Source organism: Muntiacus reevesi, chromosome 3, assembly GCF_963930625.1.
Source record: "Muntiacus reevesi chromosome 3, mMunRee1.1, whole genome shotgun sequence".
In the NCBI taxonomy this organism is placed as follows: Eukaryota; Metazoa; Chordata; class Mammalia; order Artiodactyla; family Cervidae; genus Muntiacus; species Muntiacus reevesi.
This window is the reverse complement of record NC_089251.1, coordinates 122,005,150-122,027,042: the sequence shown is the minus strand read 5'-3', so window position 1 is coordinate 122,027,042 and position 21,893 is coordinate 122,005,150. Positions and strand designations below refer to the sequence as shown.

Genomic DNA, 21,893 nt, shown 5'->3' with positions numbered 1-21,893 from the left:
TGAAAAAGGGCTGTTTGTAGCAAATTAAACTTTAAATAGTTTATAAAAAGGAGATGTAGATGAAAAAAATGTGTGCAGATTGTGATTACAAAGAATGGGGTGAGATGCCATATTCCCAGCAACCTAAGCTAATAAGGTGCCAGACTATGTATGTATTGTTAAAGTGGTTCTTTTTATAGGCCTGCTGCACTCAGTGCTTTGGCATTAAAGTCAAGAAACCTAAGAAAAAAATTCTTAGGTACATGAACGAAGGGTTTACGTTGGAATGCATATCTCTAAGGCAGGCTATATGGCACTATACATCAAAGTGTCGCCAGCAAGCCTTCTTCAGAATCACATGGGCAGCTTGGTGAGAATGCAGACTCAGGGTTCAGCTGCAGGCCTGCTGAACCAGTCTCCCTGAGGGCAGAACCTAGAAATTTGTATTTTTAACTGACTTTCAGATGATTCTTTTACCAATTAGTGTATGAAAAGAAAGTGAAAGTGAAGTCTCTCGGTCTTGTCCAGCTCTTTGCGACCCCATGGACTGTAGCCTACCAGGCCCCTCAGTCCGTGGAATTTTCCAGGCAAGAGTACTGGAGTGGGTTGCCATTCCCTTCTCCAGGGGATCTTCCCGACCCAGGGATCAAATCCAGGTCTCCCACATTTCAGGGAGACGCTTTACTGTCTGAGCCACAAGGGAAGCCCTATGTGAAATAGTATATGAAAACCGCCCTATTTATTTTGCCATCTTTCTTCTAGGTTTAGTAATAAGTTTTGGTATTCCTGTTTTTATTGTTTGTGTGTCTGAGTGTTAGTGACTCAGTCATGTCCAGCTCTTTGTGATTCCATGGTCTGAAGCTTGCTAGGCTCCTCTGTCCATGGAATTCTCCAGGCAAGAATATTGGAGTGGGTTGCCATTCCCTTTTCCAGAGGAATCTTCCCAGCCCAGGCCTCACACATTGCAGGCGGATTCTTTACCATCTGAGCCACAAGGGAAGCCCTTTTGTTGTTTAGTAGTGACTGAAAATCATCTGTTGATTTGATAAGCATTTATTAAGGTCTTGTTATGTTTCATGTACTATGTTAGGAAATACAGAAAGGTAAAAAAAAAGTGGGGGGGAATCTTCCCCCACAAAGTGTAATTTCTGATAGGGGAGAGGTCTGTTAGATGCCATTGTTCTTGGGTTGCTGAGCTGTGCCTGACTCTTTGAGACCCCATGGACTGCAACCCGCCAGGTTCCTCTGTCCATGGAATTTCCCAGGCAAGAATACTGGAGTGGGTTGCCATTACCATCTCCAGGGGATCTTCCCAACATCTACTGCATTGTCAAGAGGATTCTTTACTCCTGAGCGACCAGGGAAGCCTGCTCAATACCATAAGTAACCATAATATTAGGTACCTAAGAGAGGCTTCAGCCATTTGCTGGAATCAGTGAGAAGGGGTGAGCTTTTTCTTAACTAGATCTATCAGAGTTTCACAGAAGAGGTGGTATTTGAGCTTATCCTTGAAGAATGTGTAGCATTTGCTGAGATGTAGAAGGGCCTTCCAGGCAGGAATCATATCCTCTCAGACACAAGAGTAAGGGGTGTGGTCATCCCATCCTCACTTTTGAATAAAGTGCTAAGAGAAGAAGGGGAAGAAGAGTGGGCAGCTAGGCTGGGGCCTGATCACAGAAGTCCCAGAATTAAATAGGCCACGTGGAAAATGGGTCTGGTATATGATGTAACCTCCAGTAAGAGTTCTGCACGGGAGAGTGATGTGATCAGAGCTGTGTTTCATGGATCCAGCAACAGTCATGCCAGGAACAAGGACTGAGCATGAATGGGGGGTATCGGGCATTTTACAACATATGACAGGAGCACACAGATTCCCACAACTTGGTTTCTAACATTAGGAATACAGTCTTAGCAGTAAGAGTGTGCGTGGAGGTGGGCAGTGACAGCAAGAGGGAAGACAGATCAGAAGACTTGAAGTAGTCTAATCACAGAGCAAAGTCTGGATGATGAAGGTGGCTGAGGCAATGAAGAGGAAGAGATAAATCAGGACTTCTCAGATGAAGAGTATCAGAACTGTGGTCTGTCAGTCGTCTATTACTGGGTAAAATCGCACAGACACACTTGGCCTAAAACAATACATGTTTCTTCCACATATATGGTTCTGCACGGATGATCCCATGGGCCAGGCTTCGCTGGCCTTGGCTGGTGTGCTGAGGTGTCTGCAGTGGTCAGCTGGGGTTGGCTCTTCTAGGACAACCTCCTCTACCTGCCTGCCTGACTGCTGTCTGATGCGATGGTGGCGATCCGTCTACACGTGACCCACCATCCAGCCGGCCAGCCCAGGTTCGTTCACCAGGCCTCAGCCCGAGGGTTCCCAGGGAGAATGTGGGAACATCCTTAAGCTGGTGCATTGTTGGTTCTGCTGTATTTTGTTACCGAAGCAAGTCAGGAGACCAGACAAGATTCAGGGAATAAGGAAGTAGATTCCTCCTCTTCCTGGGCTGAGCTGTAGAGTCGCATTGCAAAGAGGATGCACAGAAGCAAAGATGGATTAACCAGGAATATTCTTGCCATCACCAGCTTTAATGGACTGCCGGTATCACAGTCACTGGAAGCGTGCCTTAGCCTTGGAATCCTAAACACTGGGGCAAGGCCCAGAGGCTGTATTTTAACAAATTCTAAAGGTTAGTCCTGGGCACAGCAGGTGCTTAATCACTCCAAGGTAAGACATGAAATATTATGGGAGGTAAGGATATTATGTATTTAATAGTTTAATTTGGAGCAAACCATAGTTTTAACAGAACTGTGTCTGAATTTGCTACCTTGGACTGTCCATTGCATGTAATACGATATGCTCTATTGGATGTAAATCTTAGAAGTGCAGTAGAAATGTTATCACTGATAAAAATATTAATCCCTGTGTATCACACACACACAAAAGTAAGGAAGTCAGGGCAAAGCTACTAAGCCTGGACTTTGTACAAAACTTTATTTAGTACCATAGAGAGACAACAGGAGGGGATTTTTGGAGTGATGGCAATATTCTGTATCTTGGTCATTGTGATGGATATACTGCTCTTTGCGTTTGTCAAAACTCACCTAACTGTATCCCACAAAGAGAACATTTTCCTTAAAAGGTGTTTTAAAAGATGTAAGTAGAAATTAGCAAGAAACCCAATGAAATAACTGGTAGTCTTGCAAACAAACACTATAAAAATCATTAGTGAAAAGGCCTTGTTTAGAAATGAAACATTGTTATAACTGATTCACTTTGCTTACACCTGAAGCTAACTCAACATTGTCAATTAGCTATATGCCCCCCACCAAAAGGAAAAAAAGAAACAGGCCATTCACATGGTGATAAAGGGTCGCTTCCTAGTGGACATGTTAGTAGGGAAGCAGGGAGACTTGGGGTTCATCGCCTGAACCCAGTGATTAAACCTGGCAGCATTGTTATGGGATGGCCTGATAGCGTATGTCTCCTGATGCGACGCCATATGAGGAACACAGCATCGACTATGACGGAGTCTTACTGAAAATGCTTAGTCTTCCAGAGTAAAGGTCCATATACAGGAAATACATGGAATAGCGGAATAAGTCAAGACATCATATAAAACATGAGCTTTCTACAATTCAATGAGACTGATCTCCTGGAAAAAAAATCAATGTCAGATAAAAAGCAAGATGTGACTTTTATATTAAAAGGAAGTAACAAGCAAACACAAGCACCTTGAAAAACTGGTTCTTATAAAGAGACCTTTTTTGAGGAAACAGAAACTTCGTATTTGGGCTATATGTCAGATGTTATTTGGGAAATAGACTAACTTTCTTTGAGGTGACAATGGTATTATGGATAAGTAACAGAAGGTCCCTTATTCTTGGGAGATACCACTGAAGTATTGTATTTGGAAGCAAAGTAATATGTCTGCAACTTACTTTCAATTTTTAGATGAAAACAGCTCTCTCCTCTCTCTCCTTCTCATTCACTCACTCAAATAAAGGTGAGAAACTGCAAACTTTACCCTGAAATATATCTCTTGAAAATCCAGAATGACAATACTAACAATTCTAATTAGTTCTACAATTAAGAAACCAATTTATGAAATTAATGTTTTCCAAACTTACTTGACCACAGAACTTCGTTTTCAGTGAATGTTTTTAAGAGCATATGGAACTGGTTCCAATGAAACTGATCTGAAGAGATCTCTTAAAATGTGTATATGTACAGTAATGGGCAACAGCAAAGGAAATAACTTTGCAAATTGTTTATATTAATTTCAATTTTATTTCCCTTAAAACATTTCATGACTGTCTTACTAAGCGTGAGAAGTCAAGGAGACATTTTAAAAAATGGACCTTATTATTTTTTAGCCTTATTTCCTGTAGAAAATTGTTTGGTTTATTTTATAACCATTGACCATTATGGTAGGTACCTTTGTTTTGAACCTTACTTTTTTTCATTCATTGTTATGTTGTAATCATCTTTTCATGCCATCAAAAACTTTGAAACATACAGATCCTCCATATATTTTCTTAAACTTACACCTGTTTCTTTTTTTTTTTAAAGACTGGAGATCTTTTTTAAAGATGAGAGATCTGGAGATCTGTCTCAAAGAGTTGGACACTGCTTAGCGACAGAACCTGCAGGCACAGCGTGTTATTAATAATAGTATTTTTAATTGTGTGTTTGTTGAGATCATTATATATTTTTCTTCTTTAGTCTATTGTTAATAACTTAGTAAATAATTTCTATTTTCAAACTCTGTCCTTGGAATTCTCCAGGCAAGAATACTGGAGTGGGTTGCCATTCCCTTCTCCAGGGGATCTTTCTGACCCAGGGATCAAACCTGGGTTTCCTACACTGCAGGCAGATTCTTTACCGTCTGATCCACCAGGGAAGACCCAGTCTATTATTAATAACATACTAAGTAATTTTGATTTTCAAACTTGAAGCAGGTTTGCATTCCCAGGTTAAATCTCATGTGTTTGTGATGTTTACGGTGCATCTTGGTGAAGTGCCATGTGTACCCAAAAAGACTGTGTGTTCTGCTCTAGTTGGATGGGGTATTCTACAAATGTTAATTATATTAATTCAGTTGATAGTGTTGCCCAGGTCTTCTAATCCTTGCAGATTATCTGTCTACTTGTCCTGTTGAGCACTGTATTTTGAATTTTGCAGAATTACTATAATATTGAACATGTACTATAAGGTCACCCTCAGTGTACCAACAGCTTTGAATCCCTCCACCGCCACCTTGTTTCTGGGTGGGGGCTGATGTGGCTGAGTGTTTCTCAGTGTCTGCTTGGACTTCATTTTCAAGTCCTTGTGCTGTAACTGGGTTAGGTACTCCGTCCCCTCCCTTACCCCTCCTCCGGCGGGTGGCACACCATTGTTCCTCCTTGTTGTTCAGTCACCCAGTCGTGTCCAGCTCTTTGTGACCCCGTGGACTGCAGCACGCCAGGCTTCCCAGTCCTCCACTATCTCCCGGAGCTTGCCCATCAAGTCGGTGATGGCATCCAACCGTCTCATCCTCTGTTGCCCTCTCCTCCTGCACTCAGTCTTTCCCAGCATCGGGGTCTTTTCCAAGGAGCTGACTCTTCTCTTCAGGTGGCCAAGGTATCGGAGCTTCAGCATCAGTCCTCTACTCTTTCCTGACCCAGGTATTGAACCCGGGTCTCTTGCATTGCAGGCGAATCCTTTGCTATCCGAGCCAACCAGAGAAAGCCCATTTACCTGTTGCTCTCTGCTTTTTAGCCTGGCCACGGGAGCTGGTGCAGGGTGTGCTCTAACTCAACCTCAGTTCAAGAAGTTGCTGTGTCCCTTGGTTTGGAGGCATGGTCTTTTCAGTGTCCCTGATCCTCCCTCCGGTTTAGAGGGTTTTTTTTTTTTCTTCCTCTTTCTAAGCTGTAGAAGGCTTTCACTATTTCCGTAAGGGAAACTTGGTTTTTGTCTTTCTTGCAGACATTTAAGTCTTTTGTTCCTTAGAGACAGTAGAGAAGAAGGATTCAGGCAGTCTTTCCTGTGGTGACTGCTGTTCTGTCCCTCAGGGCTACCCCAGGAAGGACAGAGGACAAAGGACACTTGCTCTGAACTCACCTGTGTCTTTATAAGGACCACTGGAGGTCCTGAGAAGAGCCTGAAAGTTGGGTGTGAATTCCTTTATATTGCAGCCCCCTATGTGTTCTGTGTTATGTATTCAAAGAATATAATCTTGCTAGCTGTCTCTCTGCCTTAGCAGTGTGTTAACAGTGTTGGCTGAATTCTTCTAAGTGTCCAGTAGAGCCTGTCCTGGGTACCCAAGGACTCCTGGAACATCTCAGACTTCAAATTAGCTGACTGCCCTACTGCCGTCCCTTTCTCATAGGTTCAGGACAGAATATTAGTTTGCAAATTGTCCAGCATTTATGCTTAAAGATGATAGTGGTGCTTTTTCCAGTTTTCTATATCCCCAATGGAAACCAGAAGTGTTTCTGAATCTTCATTGGGGGTTTCAATTTATCATCTTAGTACATTTATTTATTAGCTTTTTTATTTTTAAATAAGGAAAATCTTCCCCTCTTGAAGAAGGTAGAATCTATAGGCTTGTCTTAAAAGCCAGGGTAAATGCTCACTTCTTTTTCTTTGATTCCCAGTTTTCAAAAAAGAAGTTAGCGTAATAGTCACCAATAATACTGGGATATGAAAGGGCCAAATTGTGGAAATTCATTTGGCAGAATACCAGTCCAGCAAGAAACATCCAGCACCAAATTAGTTTCAGACCTCTCTTTAGTTGGATATACTGGAAGAGTAAATTAAAGAATCAAGGTAGCAACTTTTTTTAACCTCAGAATTTGCTGTTGTCATATTTCTTAACAGTGTACCTGGCTATAATTACAAGTCCTAAAGCTCATGCCAGGAATAACAATTCCAAAGGAGCCTTTGTAGAAAAAATATCGAAATCCCTATTATTTCAAGAGGCTTTTGCACATTTACTACCATTAACAGAAATCTTGTCCTGTTCCGTTGGCAGTCTCAGCTTTTATAAACGAATCCAAGAGGCAGCTGATGCCACAATAATAGAAAAATTCTGGATGAGAGCCATCTCTTTCTTTGAGTCAAAAGGCAGATGCCAACTAGGAACATTAGCTCATTGCATTTTCCTCTCCCCCTCCCCCACATCCTTCCATGTATAATTTGTGCCTTTTTTTTTTTTTTTTTTTTTTTTAAATAGCCTGCCACCAAGTTCAGCTGTCAGTTGGGTACAAAGCTGTGTCCTTTTCAACTTCTGTCTGCCAGCCTGGAGCATGTGTACTGGTTTAAACTGGAAATCCTCATGACATGTGGAGTAACGTGTGTTGCTTTTCCTAGACTCCTCTGAGAGGCAAACGGCCACAGTCACACTCCGGCTCTCTTGTGAAAATCAAGCAGAGTTGTCACCCCCTCCCCACACTGTACAGTTGGGGTTACTGGCTGGCCATATGTGGAGCTATGGTGGGATAAACTATAATACAAAGGTCTTGGCTTTAGATTGAAATGAGTTCCTGCTTTGTCTCTTAAGTCCTCACATATAATATTAATCAGGGGAGCCATACTGGAAAAGAGTATCTAGGTTCCAAATTAGTATGTAGGGCTTTTGTTGCTAAAAGATCACTTGTCAGTATCTTTGAATCCTATTTATAGTCATTTATATTCGTAGGGACCAATTCAGGTATATTTTAAGTGAAAAAACAAAGAGAGGATTTAACTGAGTTGTCTGTTTTGCCTTTTATTGAAGCTACACCAAAGTATATGCAAATAACATTTGTTTATTATTGTATGGAAAATTTTGAAAAAAATGGAGTAAATTACATACATGTTTTTAATCTTTCATCATATGGTATATCATATGGTACGAAGAGAAAAGGCTTAGAACCGCAGTGGTCTGAATGTCAGTCCTCACTGAACTAACTTTACTTGAGATGTGTGTCACTGAACCTAATCAGATGTTTGCTTTATTACTATTCTTTTTTTAATAATAAGAGAGTTGAAGTGGGTCCCCTTCAAAGTTTTCTTTCTTTTCCATTCTTCTGTGGTAATGGACTGAGTAGGCAGGCATAGCCAGAAAGAAATGGGGACATTGAGAGGTGTCGGGCATTGACACGTTTGTCATCTAGGTCTCAGGGCTGATGGCTAAAAGATCATTTCTATGTTGGAAGATAAAGTCACACTACTGTCTAAGGCAGATCTACATTGATATGTAAATACGTTTGATGGTGGTACCTTCTTTAGTCGCTTGATTGTATGAGTCTTCACTGGCCCAATGCAGGCATAATGCAGTTGGCGATTTTTAACGTATGCAAATGTTTACGGCTCGCCTGCTTGGCCTTGCAGGCGTGTTGGAGGCCAGAACAGAGATGCACAGCTCATTCTCTGTGACCACTTAACTTTTTTTTTTTTTTTAAGTAATTTGATGTGTTTTCCCCTAGGAAAACTTTCTCTATAATGAAAAAGTGCCATCTGCCAGATTTCCTAAAAGCAATTTCATCGCAGAACACTTCCTTTAGATTACTGGTTCTTACTCCCTACTCTCGACATTAGAGATATTCATTTCAGTGAGTAAAGTTTGATATTTGAGACTGTAGCTAGATGTGAAATTGTGCGTGTAAAGAAATATAAATACATGCTTTTTCAAACCTGCGAACTAACATGTGAATATATCCCAGTCAGGAAGGGAAAGAATAAAATAAGTGGACCAAGGTTCTGTTTAGGTTGCTATTGGGAAGGAGCAGGCTTCTGTTGAGGTTTTATACTTAGAAAGATTAACTCTATCTTGGCCACTGCTAATATAAAAAAAAAATAATGATACATGTAATTGAAACACATTTGAGAAGTTGACATTAATAGTTCTTTGTGAATTTTTTTATAATTTTCCCTTTGCCACCTACCCCCACAATCACCATTTATTTAAAGTATTATTCAGATGCTAATGAGTAGATTTAACAATAAACAAAACTCTAATGAAGTAGTTCCACTCACCCACATCTTCTCCATCCTGTTTTGGGGGCTAGCAAGTCTTAGTGGTTGCAGGAATGTTGCCTGGTGGATTGATCACATTGCTCTGGATGACTGTTCATTCTGTTCCTTAGCAAATCCCTCTTGAGGCCCTTGTCTGTGTGTGATACTGTTGAGTAATAACAGGGTACAGAAATGAGTAGGTCTTCTTCTTTGTTTTCAAACCCAAAGTATTATTCTTTTTGCTGAATGACAGGAGATTTAAGTGACTTCACTTCAGCTACCCCAATATATTGGATTTAGGAAAGAGATAAAGTAACTTTTGAAATGAGTTGGTTCCTTTACTTATCCATCTATGAAATTCTCTGATTCAGCAACTGTGATTCCTTAAGCTGTGTAAGAATTTTATAGAATATCAAATTTATTAATATGATGATTGGGATACTCAGGTTATCTATACAATTTTTTTCTTTTTTTAATCTGTACAATCTTTAATACCAAAGTTATTGATGGGTATATTCAGTGTCTCATAAGATCAGACTTAACTAGAGAAAACTCTTTTAATATAGGCATGTTTAAGAGATTCCTCTTTCCTATAAGATGTTTTAATTAGGAAGAGAGTTGTCAAATAGTGCTTTAAAATGATAGTATATTCTATATTCTTATTAATCAAACAATTGGAGGTGTGAAAAATTTTCTAATTATATGTATCTATACTAAAATAGGAAACAAAACATATTCTCTTTTGTTTGGAGCTAAAGGCCTAGACTTTGTTTCACTGACTCAGCAGTTGACATTTTAATGAATAAAATTAAATAAATTAATTTTTTAAATTTGAGCCTTTCTTGTAACGTATACCATATAATTGTACCATATAATTTTAAGTACATAACTGCAGTCTTGGGGAGGGACCTCTTATATGAATCCTTTGCTTAACTTACTTAAATTATTTTTAAAGTAGGTAATGGAGAATGATATAAGACTATACCATTTTCAAACACAAATGACATGGAGAATGACCTTAAAGGTCATCATTGTCTGACCCTTGACTTTACCCAATGAAGAAGCAGACTAGGAGAAGTCAAGAGACTCACATCCTCTCCCAGTGTGTATCTATGTCTGTTAACTATGGACAGTGGCCTGCCCTGGGGATGCCGGAGCGACGTAGGTCGGGTTCCCCAGGCATGAGGATCCTGGGAGTCAGGACCTTCCTGGAAGGTGCGAGATTGAATCCACATTTCCTCGTGCTCCTATGAGTCCAGGTGGAACTCATAGCTGAACCTTGAATTAGCTTCCACATCCGTCTTCTGGGCTGCCTGCAAATGGATTCCCAGCTTTCTCCCAAAGTTCTCCCTGAATTCCAGATGTCCCGGGGTGGGTGTTGCTGAGGGCCTGAGACAGGTGGTGATGAGCACCTGAGCTCAGTTCAGTTACTGTGGTCTTCTAGAATGTGGACAAGTGTTGTCATGCTGGTTAGAAAAGAATATATTAACGTGGAAAATACAAATCACCAAAAAGAAAAGACAAAAATTAGTTCATAACTCCATCACCCACATTAAAACCACTCACACTGAATCTTTGCAGCTACCCATAAGATAGGCACCCAGAAGAAACCGCTGTACATGTTTTGGTGATTTTTTTTCCAGGTCCATGAGCATTAGTGATTCTGTGCCAGGAAGGTTCACAACCCCACACAGAAGCCTATGAGATAAGCATTTGTCTTTGTAGTCATTGTTTTAGATTGGGAAACAGAGAAGTTAATTGGCAGGCCTGGAGTCACATGCTGAGTGGCAGACAACAGGCGAGAAGGCCAGACTCCTCTATTCCTTACTGGGACACTTTCTACGTTGTCCAACATAGCCTCTTCAGGAAAAGTGCCTGTGGGCTGCTGTGAATTGTCAGCTATGGAAGAGTCCAGCGTGAATCTGTCTGTAGCCCTCCACACAGTCAGCCCGCATGGCTGAGCTGGAGTTATGTTTGTATTCTTGGAGGTGGATCGGCCATTGCAATCATCCTGACATCAGAACGCTGAAAACTCTTAGGTAGACATGGTCATGATAGTACAGTCTCAGCTAAATTGAAAAAGATAGTATCATTTACAGAATGACAGTGACATTTCTCTTACTGTTGTCTTCGCATCATTGGCCAAGTTCTTTGGTTGATTTTTTTTTTTTAAGTAAAAGATATCCTGACATTAATTAAGAATTGTGAAATCAATAGTTTGTATAAGAGAAGAATGACCTACTTATGGCAAGAAACTTGCGTCTTAGGTATCTAATAGAACACTCACCAAAAAATATGCTTCCTATAGACAGTCATAGATAATCTTCTGGGCAGTCGTTTATTTCTACCAAAAATTATAGCATGTGAGTTTGAAAATATTGTTTTTACTGTGGGCTTAATTAATGTCATTTGAATTGTTATTTGCACTGCTTATTTAAATAGAACTCAATTTTTCTTCAATGGCTTTATTTTTAGAAAAAGATTCATAACAAAAAGGAATAAATGTGCTTGCACTAAGTGTGCCTTAAGACATCAGAATTTTACATTGAGCTACCACCTGCCAATGCAGGAGATAAAGCAGACATTACTTCAATCCCTAGGTTGGGAAGATCCCCTGGAGGAGGAAATGGCAGCCCACTCCAGTATTCTTGCCTGGAAAATCCCATGAAGAGAGGAGCCTGGAAGGCTACAGTTCATGGGATCGCAAAGAGTCAGACACAACTTAGCTACTGAGCATAAGACAAAAACAGCAACATTTTACACATTCCTCTAGCTCCTTGCTGGGCTTCCCTGGTGGCTCAGGCGGTAAAGAATTCGCCTGTAATGCAGGAAACTTGGGTTTGATCCCTTGGTTGGGAAGATCTGCTGGAGGAGAGGGTATGGCAACCCACTCCAGTCTTCTTGCCTGGAGAATCCCCATGGACAGAGGAGCCTGGCAGGCTATAGGTCCATGGCGTCATAAAGAGTCGGACATAGCTGAGCGACTAAGCAGCAGCTAGCTCCTTGTTAATAGGAATCATTCATGTGAGAATTTTCACTGTCTTTTACTCAGCCTCTTGAATCTTACTCGGAGTTGCACGTGTTCATCCATTTTGTTGTGTTGTTTTGCTAGTGAGAAAAATCAAGAGTCATATGTTGGTTTCCATTTATTACAGAACCACAAATAGCTTTCAAAGTGGTCTAGTTTCATCACATGGCAGTTATCCAAGGATTCAAAACTATTTATAATTCTGTTGTATTTTGTTATGGAGAGCCAGATGTGAGAGTCATGCATAATATGTATTTATATATCTTCGTGAATCTCAATTAGGGATCAGCAGTCTTCCTGTGTCACATCTGTGTTATTTAAATCTACTTTTGTTGTAACACAGGACCAAAATTGTGCAGTGTTATGAAGATTACTATAAATATTAAACTGATTAAAATTACATTGTAATCATCTGCTTTAGAAAAATTGCAAATGGCCTAATCATGCCCCAAAAGGAAGTAGGTGAAATAAATCATGATCTAGAATAATACTCAGCCACTAAAAGGAGAAGCAGGTTCATAGTGAGTCAAATGAGCAAGATATAGCAATATTCTAAGTAGAGACACATCTATTTTTGTAAGACCTAGTAAATGTACTATTAAAAAGATTGGAATAATATTTAGCAAAATGCCACTCATCCTATTTCTCGGGAATAAGATTATGGTGACTTACTTTCTTGTTTTGACTTCATGCCATTCTCTCAGATGTCTGCAAAATCATGTAGAACTTTTATTAAAAAAAAAAAATATGAAAATCTACACATTGCTAAAAATATGCAGTATTGGCCTTCCTCTTCTTTGATGTTATCCGCAGCCCTACTCTGTTAAAGGCATCAGCTTATTTTTTGTAGAGAAATGCAGAGAAAACTCCACTTCACGCCTTCACCTCCAGCCTCTGTGGGCTACTTACTCCATCAGAGTCATGAGGGAGATGGTGCAGAGCTGATATCGAAACTAGGATCTCTCTACATCCAGTCCCCACTTTTCCATTTTGCTCATTTCCTTCTTTCCCTTCTCATCTATCCTTCAATCCTTCCAGGCTAAAAGTATCCACATACTCTGGGCAGGAAGAACAGTGGCTTCAGTGACCAGTAGCTAGCTCTCTCTGGCTGCTTCAGTGATTTCTTTCTTTTTTTTTTTTCTTTAATTAATTTGTTTTTAATTGAAGGATAATTGCTTTACAGAATTTTACTGTTTTCTGTCAAACCTCAACATGAGTCAACCATGGGTATACATATATCCCCTCCCTTTTGAACCTCCCTCCTGTCTCCTCCCCATCCCACCCCTCTAGGTTGATCCAGAGCCCCTGCTTGAGTTTCCTGAGCCTCACAGCAAACTCCTGTTGACTATCTATTTTGCATTGGTAATATAAGTTTCCCTGTTACTCTTTCCATACATCTCACTCTCTCCTTCCCTCTCCCCATGTCCGTAAGTCTGTTCTCTTTGTCCGTTTCTCCATTGTTGCCCTGTAAATTAAGGGATCCAGAACACACTGGATCCTGTCTCAGTGGAGTGTTCAAGAACCACGGCACTAGGCATTGCCATCTGACTTTACAGTTCACAGAAGTTAAAGCTGCACACATTTTACTAAGCGCATTTTTTTCAGATCAGTTGTGCGTCACCTCAGTGGAAGGTGTCTAGTGATTGACACTCAGAAGTTTGGGTCTCCAAGAAAAGGGGGAGTCTGGCATGTTTTCTGTGGAAGAGAATTTTTGTATTGCAAAATACACTTTTTGTGTTTCTAGGAAACAGTGGGAGTTGACTCTAGGATCATAGTGTTCAGGATTCCCTGCAAATCCCTCCAGAACAACACAAAACCCAGTAGTTTGTAATTTTCATCTCAGTGAGACTAAAAGGAGCTCGGGGTGATGCCGAAATAAAATGTAGCCTAGCCCACCGACATTAAGGGAGATAAAGTGTTTAATCAGTGTCTTCTAGAAAGAAGTGACATCTGCATGGAACACCTGCTGTCTTCATTATAACTTTAAATGAGCTGTGTCTCTGGGGGTTAGCAGGCCCTTCTTTTGGCACACCGTGCTGTTGCAGAGATAAACTTTAAGCCCCAAGTAATTCACCATCGTGTGGAAGATGCTTTTTAGGGAGACATGTGGGGGTAAGGAGGAAAATGAGCCCCTGCCTTCAATCACTCAGGCCCAGCGAGGACCATCTTGAGCATAGCTTTGACACTGTGACACTTGTCAGGTTATGACAATGTTTTCTTACCCCCTCGGCAACCCTAATTATTTGCTAATTATTATCATTTTAATGTTTTATGCATCAGGAAGGCATGAAGACAGTGTTTCTTGGTTTATGGCCATAACTGTTTCCTGGAATTCTGGATTTCTTTCTTTTTTTAATTTTAATTTTGAACTTTTTATTGTGTCTTGGGGTGTCACTGATTACCAATGTTGTGATAGTTTCAGGGGAACAGTGAAGGGACTTAGCCATACATGTACATGAACCCTTTCTCTTTCAAACTCCCCTCCCACCCAGGCTGGCACGTAACACTGCGCAGCGTTCTTTGTGCTCCACAGTAGGTCCTTGTTGGTTATCCATTCTCAATATAGCAGTGTGCACATGCCCATCCCAAACTCCCCTAACCGTCCCTCCCCCTCTGGCAACCATCAATGCGTTCTCTAAGTCAGTGAATCTCTTTCTGTTTTGTAAGTTTATTTATAGCATCTCTTTTTAGATTCCACATATAAGGAATGTTATAAGATATTTCTCCCTCCCTGTCTGACTTAAACTTCAGTCAGTATGACAATCTCTCGGTCCATCTGTGTTGCTGCAAATGGCATAATTTCACTGTGTGCTTTGAGGAAGGGATCTGACTAGTCACTGAGCACTGCCCGTGTTGATGGCTTGTTTCTCTTACACTTTGGCTCATTACTGCAGGAGCAGACAGTCCTGCATGTGAGGGACAAGGATGCATAGAAGGGAAAGAGCAGCAAGGAGCGCTTTCTCAGAGAGCCTTTCAAACCAGTTACCATTTTGGCAGATTATCATCTAACCAAGAATGATTTCCATAAGCGGTGGCTGTGAAAATGATGTTTAAGCAGCCATGTGGTTCATCTTATTAGCCTGAAGGGAAAATAACTCACCACCAAACTCTGCCATGGTGTAGATAGGATTGTTTGAAACCCAAATCAAAACATCTGCTGTTTTTCAACTGTGCGAACCTAATGCTTTGTCCCCGTACAGCTGCTGTGCACTCTAGCTCTTAGACCTTGACACCAGACAAGGGGGACATCTTCAGAGTTAATGAGCTATTAGGACATTCTTTCCTGTCAATTAGCTGGTAGAATAATGAGATCAAATGAGCACTGTCCTTAAAAAACACCCAGACTTGTATTTTCTAAAAAGAGTGTCTTTCTCTGCTGTTTTAGTGACTTGAATAGAGAGACAACTGTTTAACATGAAAATAAAAACTGCACCTACAGCAGACAGAAGAGAGATATACAGACAGGATCCTACTTACTCTAAACTCAGGATTCACAGATTTTCCTCTTGAGTGGATGTAATGACAGCATAACAACTGCTTTCACCTTGATTGTCCTAAAGACTGGCAGACAAGTAATTAGGGGGTGAGCATGTTTTCTCATGTGAATACATGTATCATATCTAAAGTTTGAGGCAATCAAGGTATCCTAAATTTGAATTAGTGGGCTCCAGACCATGGACCATCTAAGGATTTTGATTTTCCCCTGAATGGGATGAGAAGTTAGGGAAGGGTGTGCCTGAAGGAGAGAGGGGACCATGGGGAAAGGCCCTGAGATGAGAGGGTGGCCCATTGTAGGTTCTACAGTGGTTGCAGCACCAACAGAGTTTTCAGTGTGCGGATCAGAGTGGCAAATGGGTGGGAATCGGGTTGTCAGAGGCTCATTAAGGGTTTTGCACTTGACCTTGGAGACAGGGCAAACCATTGAGACTCGAGTGCGGGGGTAGCAATAAGGTGAAATCTGGATTTTAAGCTCACTTTGCTTTGTGTGGGTTACAGGAGAGAGATGGAATTTGAGTTCCAGCATGCCAGGCACCATTATTTAATGACATGCATGTGTATATATGTGTATGTGCATGTGTATATTTGTGAGCATGTATGTACATGTGTGTTCACTCAGCCTGACAACTGCAAATGAAGTGTTACTATTTACCCATTTCAGAGAAGAGGAGACTAAACTCAAGGCAGGCAAACTGGAGTCCCATAGCTAATAAGTCATATATAGAGATTTGAGCCCAAGGAGTCTTGGTTCCAGAGTCTGTTTACTTCATCATTACATTGTTTTGACTTTCACATTGTATTGGTAGGGTCATTGTCACAATATTTTACTTGATAATTAATATAGTTAGTAGTATTCTTAATGCTACTAGTATTTTACTAGCTTAATGAACTGTTTTTGGTATTCATACTCATTCTTATAGGAATGAAATTAAAAATTGTAATTAGCTAGTTTTCTGTAAAATATTCATCAAAAACTTTCAGGCTTCCCTGGTGGCTTAGTGGTAAAGAGTCCACCTGCCAAGGCAGAAGACACAGATTCGATCCATGATCCAGAAGGATCCCACATGCCACAGAGTACTAAGTTCGTGTGCTATTAACTACTGAACCTGTGCTCTAAAGGCCGGGAACCAAAACTGCTGAGCCCACATGCCACAACCTGCTGAAGCCTGTGTGCCCTAGGGCCCATGCTCTGCAACGAGAGAAGCCACCGCAATGGAAAGCCTGCACGCTGCCGCTAGAGAAAAGCCCGAGCAGCAGTGAAGACCCAGCACAGCCAAAAATAAAAATAAATAAAAATTTAAAAAAAAAGGTTCATCAAAAAGTTTCAAATTAAGTTTTCCAAATAGAGGTTTTTTAATGTCTTCTTGGTCAACGTTAGCCTTCCTATGGGAATTTCTACTACACATTTCATGGTTGAGTGCTTCCAGAACCTTCAGTGGAGACGTGTGAAAGTGGAGGGAATATAAAATCCCCGGATGTTTTCCAGCCCACAGCTAACACTCAGCCAACGGTAGACAAAATCTTCCACTTCAGTGGAAAGTTAGAAAAGATGATATTAAATGGAGGAGAGTGGACTTTTATGAAAGGTACAGCTCACTGATATCAAGGAGAATTAAAGGAGTATTTGTGACCACGCTTGGTTTCTGGAAAAAAGAGAATCACCATTGGATCCAGCATGACTGTGGGTCCATCTAAGGCCTATAAGACAAGAAAGGTCAAGTGTACTGTTACTGAGTAACTCGAGACGATGTTTCAGTGATTTGCGTGATTTTCAATCCTGGCTGCCAGTCAGAATCATCTGAGGACCTTTTAAAAATTATTGGTGCCTGGACCCCCAAATAAACCAGAGTCCACAGCCAGTGGGGCAGGGGTGAGGGTGTGTACACGAAATCAGCCATGTGGGCGCAGGCTCTAGGATTGCGTTATGAGCATCCTGCGATTCTTGCAGGTCTTCACGTGGGGAGCTCCTTGAGGACAAAGGAGAGAAGTTTCCATTTATTTCTGTGTCACTCTCTAGCTGTAGAAGAAGACAGAGGGTACCTTTAAAAAAAATTTTTTTAATTGAAAGTACAAATAGTACCATCCATTTAGTAGTTACCTAGATTTCTAAATTCTATGTAATGTTTAGAATATATGGAAAACCCATATTGTGCCAGGTATGAGCAAGGTAGCCACCCCTCTTCCCCTTAAATGAAGATTAAAACCAAAGTCTCTGCCTGCAGGAAACTTAGTTAAGTGGAAGAGAGAGAGAGAAGGTTGGAAAGAGGGAACTAAAAAGGAATCAGCAGAAACAGCCGTTGTCTGGGTAAACCTGTTGTTAATCAAAGAGAAGGGTGACTGATGGTCTGTAATATTTAGGAATGGGATGGATTGATGGGAGGGAGAGAGGAAGAGAGAGTGGGTTGTGAGTGGTTTCCTCTTAGGTTTCCATGAAAAGAAAGGAAACCATTAAAACCAACTTACATCACATACTAATTCTTCTTGGAAATCATGCAATTAAGAAACTGTAGAAGAGCATGTTTGTTTTTCATTTATTCTGTTTTTTAGGCTTGCCTTTATTGATGAGGAATGTTGACATAAGCATAAAGCAGCACATTTTAATGATTATTTCTTGTAGTGTGTTTTCTTTTTCAATTATTTTGCCTTTTAACATGTTTCTTATTACAGAGGCATGAGATTCTTTTCCAGGCCTTTTAGTGATTAGGAAATTTGCAATTCACAAGAGCACCAATTAGAGACGATTATAACCTGACGGGCATGACTCTGCCATTAGAGGAGAACTCAGCTGACACTTTCAGAAACTGTGCAAAAAAAAAATGTTAGTCTAAGAGCCCTGTGGCAGCAGTTTGGCCTTATAAGAATTCCGCAGAGTTCTTGTTTGTAATAATATAGTTATTCCTTGGATTATAATAACTGTGTAAGAGCCTTAACACTCACCACCTTGGTCCTAACCCCCTTGGCACAATGCACCCTAGAAAGAGAGGGTATTGACTGGAGCCATGCGACTTGACCACTCGTCCTGGAGTCTGCAGCATCATACTCCCTGTTCAGAGCTGTTTTTTTTACTGTATCCTCTAAGTTCACTTTTAAGCATAATATGCGATCAGAAAAATGAACGGGATTATTCAAAGAGTAATAATACACATTCTCACCATTACAACTATAGGATTGGCCAAAAAAATTGTTTGGGTTTTTCATAAGCTGTTATGGAAAAAACCCAAACGAACTTTTGGGCCAACTCAATACATATCCCCCTCTACCTTAGAGGGTTGTTAATAAGATCCTTTGGTGCCTGCATTTGCTTTGAGGAGTGTCTGTTGACCAACTAGAGCAGAGAGGTGAGGATCTATCCTTTAAAATAAATGTTAACAAGTTCCATTGACCAGCTTGCATCAGCTAGTTTTCTAACATGATGTTGGGAGCTCTGGTGGGTTTTCTGGCATCTTTATTTAACTGAGCTTTCTTGTGGATGGATCCAGAACATCCTCCAACTGGATTTTCTTCTTATGCATTGAGTGTCTTGATGCTGTGAATTTTTGGCCAGATTCATCTTTAATTAATTGATTAAATTAAGTATCAAATGATTTTTAAGACAAAATTAGGAGTCAACTTATATTTTCTTAGTCTAATTTTATAACCTTTGTACACAATTGGATTTTCAGTTGAAATCAGCCCTAGTATTGACGTTTTGCTAAATGCCAAACATTAGCTCTTTGAATTGAGGGGGACTCCAGCAACTGCTTCTCATTCATTCCCTAAACACTCCCGGCAGCATCCATGTGCTGGGCCGTCTTCACACAGTCAGAAATGTGCGTCTTTGGAAGGACCTTTTAAAGCAGCACAAAGTGAGAATAATTCTCTGTTTTGAGCCCCCTTGCCCAAGTTGCTACTTAAGAGGATCAAAAAGTTGATTAACCCAACTTAATTTAAAATTGTCTTAAGGTAGTTATTTTAAGGTAGTTATCAGATACAGTTCATCTAGACGGCCGAAGCTTTGCCTATCAAGAATTTGGTTTTTTTCTTTTGAACTTTTTATTTTATTTTGGGGTATAGCTGATTAACACTGTTCTGATAGTTTCAGGTGGACAGCGAAGGGACTCAGCCATACATACACATGTATCCGTTCTCCCTCATCAAGGCTTCCCCATCAAGGCTGCCACATAACACGGGGCAGAGTGCCCTGCGCTATATAGTAGCTGCTTGTTGGTTATCCATTTTAAATATAGCAGTGTGTACACATCCCTCCGTTTCCCGCAGGCAACCATAATGATGACTGTGTTTTAAAAAACATGTAAAGCAGGGAAACAGGGCAAAGATAGGAAGAGCGGAGAGTCTGTCTCCGCCTCAGTCTGTGAGGAAGCCCTTTGCAGCCTGCCTTTCACGCCTCCACACAGTGTGGGCTTCACAGCCAGTCAGGCCCCAGTTGGAGTCCCAGCTGTCTCTCCTTCATCAGCGAACAAGGTAATTAGGGGATTTATGGGGATTCTGTGGCTGGTGGTTAGACCCTCCTCTCGAGGCCGTGGTGACAGCCGCCTGAGTCCTGGGATGAGTGCCCCCACCACCCAGCTCCCAGAGAAGGCCCTGGGAGAGCTCCTCCTCTTTCACACGTGCTGTCTTCGCTTATCTTAGGCCACTGGCTAACATTTATCTTTTGGCATTCATTTCAAGCCATCCTAGAGATATCTCCAAAAAAGATGATAATTGTAATGAATGCTTAAGCACTAATATTTAGCAAGCCCCCTTGTATGTACCAGGCCCAGCAAGGACATTACATGCATTTTTACCTCCTGAGCTACCAGGGAAGCCTTACATGCATTTTTAAAAATTTAGTTTGTACAAGAACTCATGAGGCAGGGCACAGCTGAGGCATACATATTAAACGTATTAGGGCTTGGTTCTGATTCCAAAGCACCGCATCCTGCTCCAAGGATCTCGTTCTCAGAGTGTGAAATTCTGTTTCTACCCCCATCCAAAGCCTCCTGGGTGGCTCAGTGGTAAAGAACCTGCCTGCCAGTGCAGGAATGAGGGTTCTATCCTTGGCTCGGGAAGACCCCCTGGAGAAGGAAATGGCAACCCACTCCAGTGTTCTTGCCTGGAGAATCCCATGGACAGAGGAGCCTGGTGGGCTGCAGTCCATGGGGTTGCAAGAGAGTCAGACACAACCTAGCAACTGGAACAACAACTGAACAACAGTCAGCCAGCACATACCTTGAGCTGGGTGCTGGTCTAAGCCCTTTCTTTGTATTAACTGAGTTAAGGTTCACCGTAACTTTCTGCAAGGTCTGTTGATGTTCCCATTTTTCAGATGAGAAAACCAAGGCACAAAGGGGCTCAGTAACCTTTCCACTTACCCAAGGTCACAGAGTGTAAACTGGGTCTCAAACTCCGGTTCTTAAAGCCCCCAGCTGTCCTTCCCCTTTACACTTAAGCGGTTCTTAACACTTGTTTTACAATAAGTCTCAGACTAATTAATGAAAAGACAGGAATTCTCTCCTCCTCACCTTAACCATCCCAGCTATTCTTTCTGCTTTTCCAGTAAACTTACAGAATTCTTTTCCTTATCCTTGCTACAGTCCTTCTGAAGTAGTGATATATTGACTGTTTCATCCAAAGGCTAAACCAAGACTAACGCCTAAGCAAGGAAGAACAAATAGTGAATTCATTAACTGGGAATCTATTTACAATCCCCAAGGCTCATTGTGCAGGCAGTGCTTCTGTATCATTTAGAGTTGCTAATAAACGAAAGTCTTTGCATCTTTCCAAGCGTCTTGATATTTACCAGTCTCATATTTTACCATAGGAAGTGGCTTCAACAAGCATATTCATGTGTTGACAGTTCTAATTAATACAAGTAATTAGTCCTGACAGTAGAACTGTGAAAAGAAGACCCATTCATAAATTTGCTAATTATGTCACTCTGCTCAGAATTTAATTGCAGTCTAGTCTTTAATCATTTCTGTATATGGGCAAAAGGCCAGCTGACTAAATTCTTCAGACTTTTACATTTACCACTCGTAAAGGAATTTTGTCAAAATTAATTTATAATTGGAACATAACGGTCCGGTGTGCAGAAGTGGTGAAGAACAGCGCTCCTTCTGCAGAGAAACAAACAGGAGAATGGGGAAAGCCAGGCAATGAAGGAGGGAGGGAGAGACGAAGGCATCAAGAGCGTCCACATCCTTTCTTAGGTATCTACATCTATGAGGTTTTGTGTACTCATATTTCAGTGTTTTTCTAAAAAGTCAGGTAGTTTTATTTAGGCTGTTCATATGCTCATGGTACAGAAAATTTCAAGACAATTTGTTACCCGGACCCAAAGTTGAGCCCTCCTCTCTCTGATGTTAATAGCCTATTTTTCAAACAAGGACATCTGTTCTAAAACAGGGTTTTTCTTACTGAGCTGTTAACCTCGTC

General features: G+C 41.0%; 1 protein-coding gene across 3 annotated transcripts in view; it reads left to right on the top strand.

Annotated features, from left to right (window-relative positions):
- The window catches only part of RHBDD1 (rhomboid domain containing 1), a 141,867-nt gene that overhangs the window by 83,980 nt on the left and 35,994 nt on the right, over window positions 1–21,893 (top strand). The window contains exon 7 of one of the 3 annotated variants that reach the window (XM_065930445.1): window positions 16,461–16,679. The exons of the other annotated variants lie outside the window; for them this stretch is intronic. Within the exon in view, the coding sequence (XP_065786517.1) occupies window positions 16,461–16,576 (116 nt within the window). The 3' untranslated portion in view covers window positions 16,577–16,679. Of the gene's footprint in view, window positions 1–16,460; window positions 16,680–21,893 lie in introns of those variants that run through there. 3 annotated transcript variants of the gene reach the window in all.